Source organism: Rhipicephalus microplus, chromosome 8 (genome assembly GCF_043290135.1).
Source record: "Rhipicephalus microplus isolate Deutch F79 chromosome 8, USDA_Rmic, whole genome shotgun sequence".
NCBI classification, from domain to species: domain Eukaryota; kingdom Metazoa; phylum Arthropoda; class Arachnida; order Ixodida; family Ixodidae; genus Rhipicephalus; species Rhipicephalus microplus.
Window position 1 is genome coordinate 42440582 of NC_134707.1, and position 15880 is coordinate 42456461.

The 15880-nt window shown below is 43.8% G+C and overlaps 1 protein-coding gene across 3 annotated transcripts in view; it reads left to right on the forward strand.

Moving 5' to 3' along the window:
* The first annotated feature begins 3679 nt into the window (after positions 1–3679).
* The window catches only part of LOC142768479 (uncharacterized), a 37009-nt gene continuing 24808 nt past the window's right edge, over positions 3680–15880 (forward strand). For 2 of the 3 annotated variants that reach the window (XM_075870465.1, XM_075870466.1), the window contains exon 1: positions 3680–4031. In XM_075870465.1, coding sequence (XP_075726580.1) covers positions 3942–4031 — 90 coding nt within the window. In that variant the 5' untranslated portion in view covers positions 3680–3941. Of the gene's footprint in view, positions 4032–10308; positions 10464–15880 lie in introns of those variants that run through there. The other variant, XM_075870467.1, reaches the window with a different exon arrangement.

Below are 15880 nucleotides of genomic sequence, written 5' to 3' on the forward strand. Positions count from 1 at the left end.
GAGCGTGAAGTTACGTTTTCACTGGCTACGACTTGATGTCTACATGAGAGATAGTCTCCTATCCAAGCTAGTGATGTGGTGCTTTGATTATTGGCTCTAACTCGTTTTCGATGACTTTGATGCCAGCATTGAAGTGGAGGAAAATTTTCAAGATGCCGTTGTTGAAAAGATTTACAGAACCTAGTTAGGGGAAGCCACTAAGTCGGTAGAAAGGTTTTATCGAATAGGTAAACAGATAAAAGCCAAAGATAGACCCGTAACTGTGATCAACAAATAAAGACAATAAGAATGATATTTGGCATCTAAGAAAGAAAAGAACCGTCCTATAGAGGCAGCAATGGTTACACAAAAATGACAGTGGAGTGAAAAATCTATCAAAAGTTTCCCCTCCAGACAGAGGTAAAGGCGCCAGGGTCTCAACAATGCATTATAAACCGGAAGTAAATTGACCCTTGTATTTCAGGGATGAAAAAAATATTCCAGCATAAACACGAAGAGAATGATGATGACGGATTTTGTTCCAGAGGTTAAATCGGGTAAATCGTGAATCCTCTGTACATATACTCAATCCTGATGGTGTAAATACGTGACACCAGAGTTGTTGTGTTGTGATTGTATATAAACGTTATATACAAGTTTATTAGATACGTATCAATTTACTATATACAGACACTCAGATACTGATACAGTAAACACATTTTCCTTAGGAGCTTATTTACGGATCACATAAGCTCGGAGAAACGTTTTTTTTTTTATGTTAGTATACAGGCTTTAAAGTGATTTGTAATGTACAAAGCGAGAGGATCTAGAAATATAGGATGTAGTGGAAAGTTCGAGAAGGGTCCTGACGGCGAGCCCACGCTACAGCCGCGTTGCGGGCCATCCGCGCCGCCATTTTGGCTTCTGCTGTGTTCATAACAGGTAGCGGTATCGACGCGCCCGAAGTGCTGTCCGGCGAAAAGTGAAGGAAGTGCGCCAAGAGCGAGCGTTATGTATAGGCGTGGCCACCTAGCAGTCTCCTGCCAATCAGAAGCACGCCCCGAGAGTGAAGCGAGCATCGCCTGAGCGGCGGCACGCCCTCTAGAGAGTGCTCTTGAAAAGAAGAGCACAGCTGCGTCGCTAGCGCGAGCAATGGGCGCAGGTACAGAGGCTAGAATAGGAAAGTGTGATGAGCGCCAAGCGGCGCCTACGGAGAGCACTGAAGCATCCGAGGAGGAGGCGCGTGGGGGTGCGCACAGTCGTTTATACGTTGTTTGCACATTTCCAACAGTTGCGTCGGGTGCGTTCGTCCTCTTTTTCTTAATTGCGGTGGCACTCTGCCACCAGTGCTTCTGTAAGCACTCTCATGGCGCGAAAGCAAAGTAATCGTTTCGTCCCGGGGTTCACTACAGGCTACAAGTCAGCTAAAAAGAAGCATGTGTTGTTCGGAGTTCCAAAGGACGAACTCTGTTAGCGCACTAGCGGAGAGCGATCCCGCGCGCTGACAAGCTGCTTCAAGAAAACTTGGTTGTATGCGAGCTGCAATTCGGCGAGAGGTACATCTCCCTGCACTTCAAGCACAATGTGAATGAGGAAATTGCCCGCACTGAAAGGGGTAGGCCCATAGGCTGCTTGAAGTTAGGGGGGAGGGGCCGAAGGTTCATTGCAGGGCACCTTCTCCCTATCAAATGAGTGTGTGAGGCAGATTTTACGCCCCCCTTTTAGATGACTGAAATAGTGCCCCGCTGCCTAGTCAATGTATAGAACTGATTTAGTGCCCCCCTCCCATATGGCCAGGCCCCTTTGCCCCCCTCGTGCGGATGCCTACGGGTAGCACTTTCGGAGTAGCTCTTCGAATTTGTAAACGCCCTTGAAGTCACTTCTTCAAAGTGGTTTAGCTACAACGAGCTTCACAGTGACAGCTTGGAAAAGCTTGTTTCTTGCTTAGTAAAAAAAATGTCACATTGGGCTGCGCACAACATGGTCCAAGCCTCACCAATCAAGTGACCAAGGTTTTTCTGCTCACCTATTTGCATTTTTACACAAAGGTACTCCACAAGAAGCGAGCATCTCCGCGTAAAAAGAGGAAGTACCTGAAGCTCAGGCGCATCATCAGGCTTGCAGCCCAATGTTCTGTGGGGCGCTTGTGATTTATAAAACTCATTACTTGGGGACAAAAAAAGGACGCGCGACCAATTATTAAGAATGCATTGTTGTAAACAGATAGTGAGTCACTACTCGTAAATGCGTTGTATGACCTGTGTGCAAAAAATAAAAAAGTTTTCATCCAGACACCGCTCGTGATTCTCGTCTCGGTGTATGACGTTACGAATGATGGGGCTTTATTTATACATCGGTGCTTGAGGAAACGATGGTTCGCCGTGGAAGGTGTTGCAAGCAATGGCTCACAAATGAGTTCATCGTTCCAGTCTTCTACCACTTCACATCAATAAAATGTTTCAGTGCCATCGCGCGCTCACTTTCGGCGTCCTGTCGGCCTGAACATATTTAAGTTCAGTCACGCACCCACGTAGGCATCCTGTTTTCCAGAAGTTAATTAACATATTTTTTCAGGTGCCATTTGAGGTCATGCACGAGAAAGAATATATATTTATTGTTTCACATTTTCTGCGCTCGTGGTTGATTGCCGTCTGTGCCCAGCGCATCGCTGCCTTGGGTGACCTATGAGTCAACTGGTCAGTAGCCGAGTACCTTAGCCACTAGACCACGGTGGCGGGGCAGTCGTTATGACATGATAACGTAACTGTATGGCTTCCTTATGACGTCACATATTTCGGTGACGTTATCACATCACGTCGTTTTGCACTGTCCCTATGATCAGATGGCCAATCAACGAGGCAGTGCAAAATGACGTTACCTGCAAAAAGCCTTCATGGGAAAGTAGGGCGGGGGAAGAATAATGCAGGTTTTATTGAGAAAGAAGGTTGATTTCTCATTCGAGTCGTCTTAGGTGTCAGCATAAAAGATCCTGTGAGTTGTTGTCTTGTAAGCTGCGCAAGAAATCTGATATATCTAAATTTAAATAACATTGTAGTCCTCTGAGGACTATCAACACGAAGATGGACTGGTAGTACATTTGGCTTGAATAGTGCTTATTTCTCGTAAAGAAGTCTGAGAGTCAAGAACAATGCACTGTGTACTTTAACGTGTCCACCTGTATGGGGTACCAGTACAAGAAACATGCTTCTGTGGTTATCAAACTAGGCATTGCATTGTCAGTGAAATAGACACTTTACAGTGCCTCCATTTCTGGAATTCACAGTGCCTGGAAGCAACAGGGTGTCAAACGCACAGCCTCTCTCTCGTTAGCTCACCAAAAAATTCAGCAATGTGTAGCACGAGAACACGAACTAGTCCCCGGACATCTAAAGTAGCCGAGGCTTTTACGAGTAGGATACTTGCCTAAAGAATTAATACGTCGGTGAAATGCCGAGGAAAAGAATGAGCGCGTCATGGGGATGTGCCTGACGTGTTTAAAGAGCGTCAATATTGTTGTATTCGAAAACAAGTAAGAATTCATTTGAGGCTGGCATTCTTTACAAATGTCGAACGAACAAAAACGTTTTTTTTTCAGAAGTGAAAAGTGTTCTGCCCATGACAATGGCTAGCATGTGGTCTGCACCTTGCGGTGTTTGTGTCCTGAGGGGGCGGGGGGGGGGGGGCTTTTGTAATCAAAAGGACCACGCTGTGGAAAAGACACCACTGACAGCGATTAGCGGCGCACTTACAGACCTCTCACAACAGTACAAAGTGGGTACTAAACAAAATATTGTCGGACAGCCACGTCGACAAAGGGCTGAAATAACGGGCAGTACAGCTTAACACAAATAACGCCGCTCCAGGGGTGCGGTCGTTTAAGAACAACCAACCGATCAAAAAGCAGAGAGGACAGCGAGTCTGGTGAAAGCATTGTGGACAACAACGGGTGTGTAGACCAACGGATGGCCAACACGAGACACCGACAAGGCTTTACCAGGAAAAGGGTCGTCCAGGAGTCAAGTAAGAAACACCAAAGCTTCAGAGAACCTAACGTGAGTGTTGCCCGAGTATGAGCACGTGCCATGTCTAAGAGAGCAAAGAAAGCAGGGCTTGTCAGTGATTTGGTATCTGTCGTAGATGTTTAGTGTTTCTGACATTTTTTTATAAATACATCGTTCGAAATGCTGCACGTTTTGTTTTTTTCTCTTCTTTTGATAAACGCGTTGCTATATGTACGGAGGTATTCACTCCTCTGCATTACGAGAATTCAGGACAGAGAAGGCATGAAGAATTCGTGATATTACAAAGGCATCCGTGAGACCGATGAAAAAACTTGTTTTTCGTAATGGGGCTCCCAAATTACTGATTGTTGAGACATGGAATAAGTTCATTTGCCTAAGTATCTGGCGCAATAGGGGATTATGAAATTTTCACTTCGTATTGTGGTGTAGGCTGATTCTTCAGCAAATTGTGATATCCTCTTAGATGTACTGAAATACAAAATCACTATTGAAAGCGTACGGTGGCACAAAGTCTTAACAATTAGAAAGAATATCACGAGTTATTCAGAGAAGTAAAATTTTGGTTGTACAAAAAGACGTCTCTGAGACTTTGTGAAAGGACATGTCAAGTTCGTATTATTCAATATTCATCGGGAACGTTTGAGGATTCTGATTCAAGTTTTCTAAAATGCAAATATAGTCCATAGAAGCAGAGAACATGTTCAGCAGTGCAATGAACATTTGTTCTCAGTGGATGCCGAGATATGAAACTATTTTGTAGCCAAAATACTAGAAAAATGGTCATGAAATTACACCATTCTTTCCTTCGTATATGTTACCATGTAACCACAATTTTTCTACATCACGAAAGTTTTAATTTGTTGACGAGTGAAAAGTGAGCACAGAGTTATAAATAATTTTTAGGCGTTACAAAGATAACATTTTCTTCACGCTGGTGTCACTACTGTTCAACGTTTAAAAGAAATCTCCCACAAGCACTACTTTGAGCTCAGCATCCACTGCCTATATTTATGGGGTGGCCAGCGAACGGTTGCGAAACGCGGGCGGGCAGTTGTTTCAATCGAGAAACTCGCTAACAGACGTTGCCTGCATCAATGTTGGGACGCGAGAGAGGGGGTGGGGGAGAGGAGCGGGACATCCGTCCGTTTGGTTGTCACTCACACACGTGCCACCTGCTGAAAGAGTTGTAAACTAGGGTGGTTACGAACCGGTCACAAAAAACATGTAAGGACAGGCCAACGGATTAAGTAGCTTTAACCCTAAAAACATACAACTCTAGTTTAATAGATTGAAGTGCAGCTAATCAAAGCATGCTGGGTGTTAGCACATCCAGGCCTTGTCCACAAGTAACTGACAGGGACAACGTGCTATGAAGCATGGCTTTCCGGTTATTTTGAGGTATTCACCCCACAAATCAATAAATTACATTGGAATGGTCACGTGTTTGTTTTTGGTATCAATAAGTCCTTGACTGCTTGTCGTAAATATATGGTAGCTTGAGCTGAATGCGGGAACATAACGCGTTATTTAGGTCGTGTGTTTGAGCTGCACGGCGTCGCGAGTTGTACAACATTGGTTTGAGAGTGGCTGCCTTCGTCAACATGCAACTTACCTCGCTGCGAAAGCAATGGAGGTAAGTGAACACATATTCAACATTAATCTCAATAGCCAACATGAATCACTGAGCTTATGGGGTTCTACGTTCTTCATTGTGCTGGTTGTCAGGATGCTGTTTGTGTATCGTGCTTATCCACCCTGAAACAATATCAACTTCTGTGCAGGTTACAGCCCGCTACACATTCACACTAGTCTATTTTGCATAGCCTCACACAAAATCAGCAAATTTTTTTTTACCAAGAAGAAACCTTTAAATTGGTCTTCAAACTCCACTACTGATCATTAGTGCCCCAGAGCAGCGTTGGCTATGACGCCTCTACCCGCTATGAATACACATCACGTGATGTCAATAAAGACGTCATGACATGACATCGTACTTTGAAAGTCGGTTTATTACGTAGTCAGCGCGTTATCTTGGAGGACACTCGAGCTTCCGTTTCAAGAGCAGCCCCGTGCGCGTCGCCTTCTGGACTGCTAATTGGCCTTCTATTTAATGTGCATGTCTCAGCCCATGCGCCAGGAAACCTACATTGCGTACGTAACATTGGTCGTTGTCGTTTCAAACTATTTTAGAATGGCTACTGCAAGTACAGTTGCGGAATGCCTAGAACACCATATAAATGTTTTTGTTTTGCGAACCAGCGAAGGCCCTTCACGCCTCCGTAAAGCAGCATATGAACTTACACAGTTTCTCACGTTGTTGAGTTCACTGTTGCTTCTGCTGCTGCTGATGATGAACTATGCTTTAGCGCTTTGTAATGAATGGGCCACTAATGCACCCACACGTTCTGCAATCTACATCTAATAGGTAAACAACTAATATTACTTGGCTCAGCTGGCCAGAGGTAGTCTTGTTTACAGCTTTGTTTTTTTTTTGTAGGAAAGCAAGCCTGTTTATCGAGCATTTGGCATCCACTGCTTGCAGCAGCCAATGAGTTAACAATTTAACTATTATACTGTTCAAAAATTATTAACTTAAGACAGAAGCAACAATAGGTTGCTTGAACATTATTGAGCTTGAGGGGAGAAGTCAGTCATCTATGAATATAGGTTAATGTAAAAATTGCCTCTCTTTGTATCTAATAATATGTGATGTCATTGCTGTATTATCTGGCTCTTATGATTGCTGCTGCTGCATGAAGCGATGCCAAGCTTCTGCCACGCAGTCCTACACGCGTTAGTAGGCTCCTCCCACTACAAGACATACTCACAGTGTTTGTTTTTTCTGAATCTCTTTGAAACAACACCTGACAATGATACGCCTGCTTGTTGCGCTGAAGGCCTGAATCCAATTTTTTCTTCAACCGAAGAGTTTTAGCATACATTGTGTTTCCATGTTTCTCGAAGTTTTCATTCATGAATCATGCTCATTTTTTGTTTACAACCAATGACACCAATACCGACGCCGACACCGGAATTCCCACAAAACAAGCTCTTTAGCGCTCACAATAAAACCACGTTTTCTATAGAAAGCTTCAGTATGCATCCAATTCTGGAAGCAGTGCGAAAGCACGTTAGGTGCAGAGAGCTTTCGGAGGGGGTGGAGGAGTACGGATAGATTGAATAAAGCAAGAAAAAAAACAACGCTGATATCTGCGTTATAGGAATCGGTATTACTCACAAGGGAAGCTCTTATCCACAGAAGTTGATTTTTTACTGTGCATTATTGAAGACGATAGTCTTTTTCGAGGACGTTCAACGCAAAAATTTTGGTCTGTCTGTCTGTAAATTTGTTTGTTAGTACACTCTTAACGGCATCGGGCACTTGAAACGGCCGACACCAACTGCAGCGCCCACTAGTGTTGCTCAAGGTTGACCATTCTTGCTTGTGCAAATTGTCGATTGAAAAGCAACTATTGCGCATGTCTGGGGCACCATGACAACACGTATATATTCTGCGTGTGCGTCTTTTACTAGAAAAGGCATACCTAAGTAATTTTAAGGACCATAGCGCTTATCACGCTGCGCTGACCATGCAACGCTTGCACGGAACGGGGAGAGTTTCCAACACTTTGCTAAGACGAGACGGTGGTGGCACCTACCCGCCGCCTCGCGTCCTACACCTTATCACCTCTGAGACGGGCGCGCACGGCCACGCGCTTTGTTTTCCAAAAGAAACTGCGAGATCGCGCTCATGTCTCACGTGTGACGTGACTTGATGCGCTCGTTCACCTCCGCTGCACGCTTGAGGCACTCTAACGCAGCACCTCCAGAATATCATTCACCGATTTTCTTGCACAGAACATCAAATAAATGTCTTGTTCACTCTCTCCTCACGCAAGACTATCGTCTTTCGACTACATTTGCAGAAACATGCAGATACAGGGACAATTTTTCTATAACAGTTCCTCCATCATCAACGTTTAGCCCCTATAGTAAAGTGATTTTAGCTCTACAAAGACAATCACATGTGAGAGAGATACCACACCGGAACTAATTGGGTAATTACAAACGTTGCAATGAAATATGAGCACGAGTGTGCAGACGCAGTGAGCATATACCACGATGACACCATATATCAAGATACGAGCGTGTGATATGGAAAACCTAATTTCGTTCTTGTACAAGTAGACAGAAGTGTAGCTAGCACAGTTACGTCCTTTTTTCTTCATATGGTACGCCTCCCCTAGATCACGAGCTGATTGTTCCGACTTCCGCCTAACATCTTCGCCTCGTGAAATATCGGTTCACACGTGCATTTTCGACAGTGGGAGAAAAGATGGGCACCATCTGCTTTATTTATATTCCTCTCATGCTCCCTTATCCGGTTATTAAGGCAGCGCACTGCTTGCACTGTAAACGACTTTCTGTGAGACAGTGGCATATCGCACACCACTCCTTGCACCTAATTTTCAGAATGCGAGGCATGCTTCTTTTACCATCTTTTCTCATCGCAACCTTTCTTTTTTGAAGGCAACGCTTTGAAGCTCTCTAGGGCTCGAAAAAACAAGCGGGACCTTATGTCTATTGGCAACATTCTTAATGTTATGAGAAAGCTTGGGTACATGTGCTACAATTTCAGGTTTCAAATATTCCAATCGATTTGTTCATGAATTTGTTGATTTGATGAATATGTAGGATTTAGCGTTCCGAACCACCGTATGATATGAGAGATGCCGTAGCGAAAAGCTCCGAAAATTTCTACCACCTGGCGTTCTTTAATTTGCACCCGAATCTGAGCACCTCAGCCTTAACGTTTTCGCCTCCACCAAAAATGCAGCCGCCGCAGCCGGGACTCGATCGCCCGACCTACGGGTAAGCAGCCTGGTACATTAGCCACTGCGCCACCGTGGCGGGGCGTTCATGAATTTGCAAAGAAACTAATTATTATGGGCGGAGCGTCCGCCACTGGTACGCATACGTTCGAGTATAGTGAAATATTCACTATCAGAGTCCGAGGTCAGTTTCAACGTCGCTAAGGTCACCACATTCGTGCGCATGAAGACAGGTGAAGCCGACGCTTATTTCTTGTCATTACCTGACCACAATTTTAAATTGATGCGCCCACTCACAACGTGGCAGACTTCGGAAAAATAACTTGTTCAAAGTGAAAGGGTTGGCGGAACGTATTCGAGTAAACACGTGGTGGAGCGATCATCACAACAATTCAAGGAGGCATTTCATAAGAGGCTATCTGTACAAGCGCATTTTTTCGTAGCAGCGTCAATGCTCCTTTCACTCTTTCCCTAAAGGAAATTCATCAAAAGCCTTTTAGTCTCACAAACACAAACTCAAAGCAATCGTCTGTCGCGCATCGCAAATGTTTAATGCTTCAGTCAGCAGAACTTTCTTTCAATAAGCGTGTCGTGCTTTTTATTTCTAAAAGTGTATTATTCTCTGTGTTTACATAAACGAAGCTTAGCTTGTCACGTATCGAAAAGCTCGATAGTTAGTCATGCTTTCGCCCCGAAGCTCACATCCACGATTTTCAATGTCACATGCAATTTGTTGGGAACCGCGTAGCAAACAATCATCGCGACCACTCCCTATTGCATTTGAGGCACCGTAAACGCGGCATGCAAATCAGATTTTGCAGAGTAGCTTCATGTCCTTGCCTAAAACAATCTGGCGTGGCTATTCAATGGTTACCATCACTGTCTTGACAGTTTCCGAGGCCACGTGACTAGAGCCTCACGTTGTTGATGGCATTCATGGACCAGCGTCTTCAGGCTTTACGTGAATAAATTTTCAGCAGTGCTGAACGTAAAATCTACGAAGCCATGTCCCTAGAGTGAACACCGAATCTTGCTGAATGTGGATACACACAAATATATAAAAGAGTTGTACAGGTGGTTCGAAAAAAATTAGAAGGAAAATCCGTATTGAACGTTTCCTGAGAATATTAGTTTGCGAAATGTTTTCAGAGCACGCACTACTTTCCTATTTACTAACTGTATAGTGCATGACCGTTTTCTTAAATCAAATTGAACCACACTTTTGTAATTTTTTCTTTCAACAGGGGCGATAGTGTGGGCAAGGAGTATTTAATTTATTTGCACCTATGATGGCTGCTATTTGCGATCGAAGTATAACGAAATTCGCAGTAATAATCCTTGTTATTGCATTTTTCATCATAACTGGTACTTGCGCAAGTAAGTTTAGCCCAACAAAAGTATACTTCTGAAATTTTATATTGATTACTTTGACAGTAATATCGAGCTGTGGGTATGTTTTGTTTTTTCAGACATTTTCTTGTACCCAAAGCTTTTAGAAAGCAGAAAAAATGATGGAGGTCTAGTTCTTCATGTACATCCGGGTTTGACTATCGCTCTTCAAAAGAGTAAAATTCTGGCAAAGAACGTACATTTTCGATCACTGTCAGTGCAAGAACCCACTGCAGCTGTTGTAAGTTGGCTGAACGCATCCTTGTGGCACACCTTTCTATTATCATTATTTACGCTGATGACTTCATTAATTCACGAAGTGTAAATTTGCATGGCTGGGGTGTGAATTGCGGATTAGCACATCATTATTGACCTAAGCTGCCTGTATTCATACGCATAAATACCTAGTGGCACAAACTGAATAGAGAAGAAATTAAAGACACGAGCTTATTCAGTTCTTGATCAGACAAGCTATCAGCTGGGCGTCCGAATATTTTTGATCTAATGCATACAATTAAGTAAATAAAGAAACGAATTTGTTCTTAGAATAGAGCAATAATCTGATTTTTACACGTATATAATTTTGTAGACAAGTTAGAATAATCAAACAGATTAATTAGGCAACCTATTAGTTTTATCAATATAGTTCTGGACAGCCATGCATACTGTCGCCTCAGAAAAACCAGAAATGGAAGCTCCAAAAGACAAAATGACAAGCACAGATAGGTCCATACCAATACCACGTAAAGGTATTTCTAAAAGAGTTTTTTATACTGTGTTGAAACGCCTGCAGGTCAAAAAGAAATGATATATTGTTTCAAGTTCATCACAGAACGCGCGCAGTGGCGAAGGTGCCTGAGCAGACCTGTGTTTATAGAAATTTATATTTGGTACCCGGCAACGCAACCTTGTGATTGCTACTTTTTGTTTACGAGTGCGGCAAAAGTCTTTTCTCCAGGGATATAATAAATGGCGTTATTCAGTATATAGAGTTTGTAAGTGCTGTACCTCTAAAGACTTTCATAAGCTTAAATCTGGGGAATCGAGCAGCAGTCACATAAGCGGATGATAAACAGTGCGGTAGAGTTGGTTCGCTAATTGACCACTTAGCTAAGGAATCGGCTATTTCATTCAGAAATAAGCCTTTATATCCAGGCGCCCAAACTAATCGGACTTTTCTCAAATGCAGAGGCACTAATGCATAGAACGCCTTTGTTACTTGATTATCAGCACCCAACAAAAAGTGCTGCACAGAGAGAAAGGGAATCTGTTATTATGACAGCTAATGTAATTGCTGTATCTAAGTTGCGTAAATTGAACACTACTGCCAAAAATTCAGCCATAAAACGGGTACGTACTCAGGTAGTCGAAGGGAATAATTGCAATCTAAAATCGGGCTGAAAATACCACCCCCTGACATTTCGTCACATTGCGATGCATCTGTAGCAATAATAACGTTTGTTGTAATACTGCGCAAGTGATCTTGTAGTATGCCATCCGAAATATTATGAGAAAGTAATCTGGCGTTATTCGGAAAAATATCGTCTAATTGAATTCCCACAGGGTATGAATTATCACGACTCGGCATGATGTCACATATACGTGCGTTTAGAAGCTCCAGTGAATTTTGCACAAATATAATTTGTGGCATGGGAAATCGCGGCCATCTAGCACCGAAAAATGATTCCGCAGTAGAAATAAAGGCTGTTTCTGAATGTCGTAATGGTGATTCATAAATTCTGAAGAATGTCGGAACAGTCAGAGAGGGAATTCTACAAGAAAGAGGAGGGACCCTCGATTCGAGATACAACGCATTGTTAGCAACTGTTTTGGACAGGCCAAGGCATAAGCGTAAAGCTTCTCTTTCCAGAAGAATTAGAGGCCGCAACTTGTACACTGAAACTCCAGAGAAAAGTACACAACCAAATTCTAAAATTGGACGAACGTACATGCGTTATATCATTACCAGTGTGTCTCTTCTCATACCAATGCGATAGATGTTTAGCCTACGTAATATGTCAATGGCCCGCACACCTTTTCCGGTGATATATTCAATATGAGGTCATCAGCTAAGCGATGTATGATGAATTACTCCAAGGTTTTCTAACAGATTTCACCTGTGGTATATCCTCATGATGGTAATACAGAGAGATGTGCACGGGCATTGCAGCGGGAAAACAAGGAGGGCTCATTTACTCGGAATAAGTAGAAAGCAATTGCCATCGAGCCAGCTCTCCAATATGTTAAGTCTGCTGCCGTTGATATAAGGTCTGAATGTTTTGCTGTCATTGAAAAAAAAATTCCGCCATATCCACGAAGTGAATGATGATGAGTGGGCGAAGCTCCAGAGGTAAACCGGGTAAACCATGAATCCTCTGTGCATTTTGCCCACTCGATTTTATTACATCGCTCCCCCTAGCGTACGTCGCCGCACTAAATCGAACGATTGCCTTCAACCAATGACACGCGCCATATGTGACATCATTCCTATTTTATAAGACCTCGCGTCTTTCATCAACTACAAGTACCGCTTTCTAGTTTATAACATCTTGCATCTTTTCATCATCAGCTACAAGTACCACCATGTAGTAAACACTACAAGAACTAAACGAGAGGTGGCTACATACAGGAGACGGTACCGCCATCTAGTGAACACTGCAAGAACTAAACTAGAGGTGGTTACATACAGGGGACGGTACCGCCATCTAGTGAACACTGCAAGAACTAAACTAGAGGTGGCTACATACAGGCTACAGGGGACGCACAGCCCACGCCCTAAGGAGCTTCGCCCCTAAAACGCAATATCGTCTGCATAAACTTAAGTTGCTATATCCTCTTTACGTGAAAAGGCGCTCATTAGTAAATTAAATAGCACCGGGGAAAGCAATGAGCCTTGCGGTACTCCCCTCATTTGTGTATGAGTAGATGATTATGTGAGGTGATGATGTATGTGCGTTTTCGCTGGTCTAAAGTTATTAGTAGATAAGTAATATAAAAAACTACAGGAAGATGGTTGCTATTGTTGCCGAATCCAGAACAGCCTATGAAAAAACCTTCTTTGCATTTGAGCAAAACGTTAAATCTAATACTGAGCAAGTCTGACCTCGGACAAATGTTACATGGCCTTTATTCAGGCAGTGAGGTTGTGTTCAATATTCCATTCACATGTGCACAGTCACCTACCACGAGAATATATCCTTAAGCCCCAAGACAAATGATCTGAATTAAAGTCTCCTGTGAGTACAATTTTCTTTCTACATGCTACCAAAACACTGTGAAGATAACGCGTACTTTGCACACTGGAAAGGAAGTAACAATTTATAGTTGAAAAAACTGGTATCCGCAGAGACACAAATCTAATGCTAATAATTCGCAATTCGAGTCAGACATTCTGAAAGAAATTTTTGCCCTATGGCATAATTTACTTCGTACAAGGATAATCAAACCACCATTACGTGATGGGTGATCTAATCGAAGAGAACGAAAACCTGCAAGATTGAAGTTTTTATCTGGTGAAAGCCAAGTTTCTTAAAGAATTATAATATCAAGATTAAAATTATTGCAAAAGTAATGTAAGTCGGTTGAGGGTGAGAATATAGAACGGCAGTTCCACTGTAGTACCCTCAACTGATCTTTGGTGTTGGGCACACCGCAGAGGCGCAAGCCAGGCCCTTCTCAGCATCTTTACGCAAAATAGCTGATTCATTCCATTTAGTTTTGGACTTGAGATCAGTAAAGTTAGGGGAACTAGTACGTTTGTTAGTTTGCATATGGAGATTCATATCCGTTGCAGCACTTGTGCTCGGCTGAGGCGTATGTCGGTCCAAGTGCACCTGTGTTCCTGACTGCTTAGACCTGTCTGCAGATGTAGAAATTTCATCCAACACTACATTGCGTAGTTCAGTGGCATCACTGGTAATGTCCGATACGGCAAGTTCTGTACTAGTCTGTACTCTTTGCCCAATCTGATTTGAAAAAAAAATTGCACCAAACAGTCGGAAAGGATAGATATGAGTTTATCCGATGCCTCACTCACTGCCTTTTCCAGAGCAGTTTCAATAGCCTGCGATAGATTGGAGTCTATGGTGGAAGTGTAGCGCGCTCTAATGCCAGAGTATCCAAAAGCCCTGTCTCTTACTATGTCAATGGCTTCCCTTCGAGAACAGCGGCGGCGGTGAATAACTTCTAGGATTTCAACCTCCTGGGAACGAGCCGAACAGTCAGAGTTGTCGGCGCCGTGACTCCCCCACAGAGACAAAATTTTTCCGCTGTTGCTGTACACTTGCTTGAAGGATGGCTCTCTCCACAGGTGCTACAACGAACGTTACATTTACATCTTCCTGCACTGTGGCCGAATCACCAGCAGTTTTTGCGCTGAATCGGACGAGAAGCGAGGGGTTCTACTCGGAAGATCAGTGGCTATTATTTTATTTCTGACCGGCACTTTGTGCCCCCAAATGTCGCGATGACAGATTCGGTTGTACTCTCTCTTTGTCGACAAGGCGATTACACTGGTAAATAGAAATTACGCCTGTTCCAGAAAACCTGTCTAGGGTCTCATCTGGACTCAGCTTGGAGTACAAGCTGTACAAGGCATTTGGTACATGCAAGGTGAGGCGGAATGAAAGCACTCACCGGGGTAGCAGCAAACGAGGTGCATTTGAGAAGATCCTGCACGCAGGTCTGATCCAGCGACCTACACACGATACCTCCTCGCCCAAATGGGCGCACATCTGTGATGGTCTGGAAATGGTTTGAAGTTGTTTTAAGTTCCTTTTGGACCGCCTGAGGGTTTGTAAGTCTGATGAAGCCTCCATTTGTAGGTACCAGTGCCATGGGAATGCTGTCGATACCACTGCGTAAAAAGGAGTCTAGCGGCAATTCATTATACGGCAGGGACACTGATCAGGCGGATTGCGCCTGGCCAGGAGAAGTAGTTGACATGAGCACTAGAGATATGGTTAGACTCAGAAACAGATAATCTATAGAATCGGACTCTAAAATAGAAAGATAAAACCACTCAATCCTCAGCTAAGAACACTCCAGATTGGTGCTGCAAAACGGCAGCTTATAGCGTGTCAGTGGCTGCCACTGGTAATATGAACACACGTAATGCGCCCAGCCACACCTAACGACCCACTAGGCCATGTAGCTGCTGACATATTGGCTTTGACGAACACGCTGCCGTGATGCTTTGCCTGTAATAGTGTTACCACATGTGTAATTTAGGTATGTGCACCTGTGTAGCGGGGAACATGGTGGTAGCAGAAGAAGAGGACGTTCGGTTCGTGGCAAGAGCTCGCTACTTCGCGTTCACTGCGGTATACCGTCGAGTCGACCGTTACGTCTGCTTCGAATAAACCCCTCGTAGGCGTAACAGAGTGGTGGAGGTGCGGGGTACGACACGTCGACGTACCACGGAGCCACAGCTGTTCGGAGTTCGCCGGAGCCGTCGTCTTGCCGGTCTGCCGCCGACAACAGTCGTCATGACCCAGAGCGAAGGTCAGGAATCAACCGCCTCGACTTCGCGTCAATCTACACTGACTACACCTCGGCATCACTACATGGAACCCCGCCCGTTCGCGGGAATGGCAGGAGAAGATGTGGACGCGTGGCTAACGCACTACAAAAGGGTGAGCCGGTACAATCACTGGAACT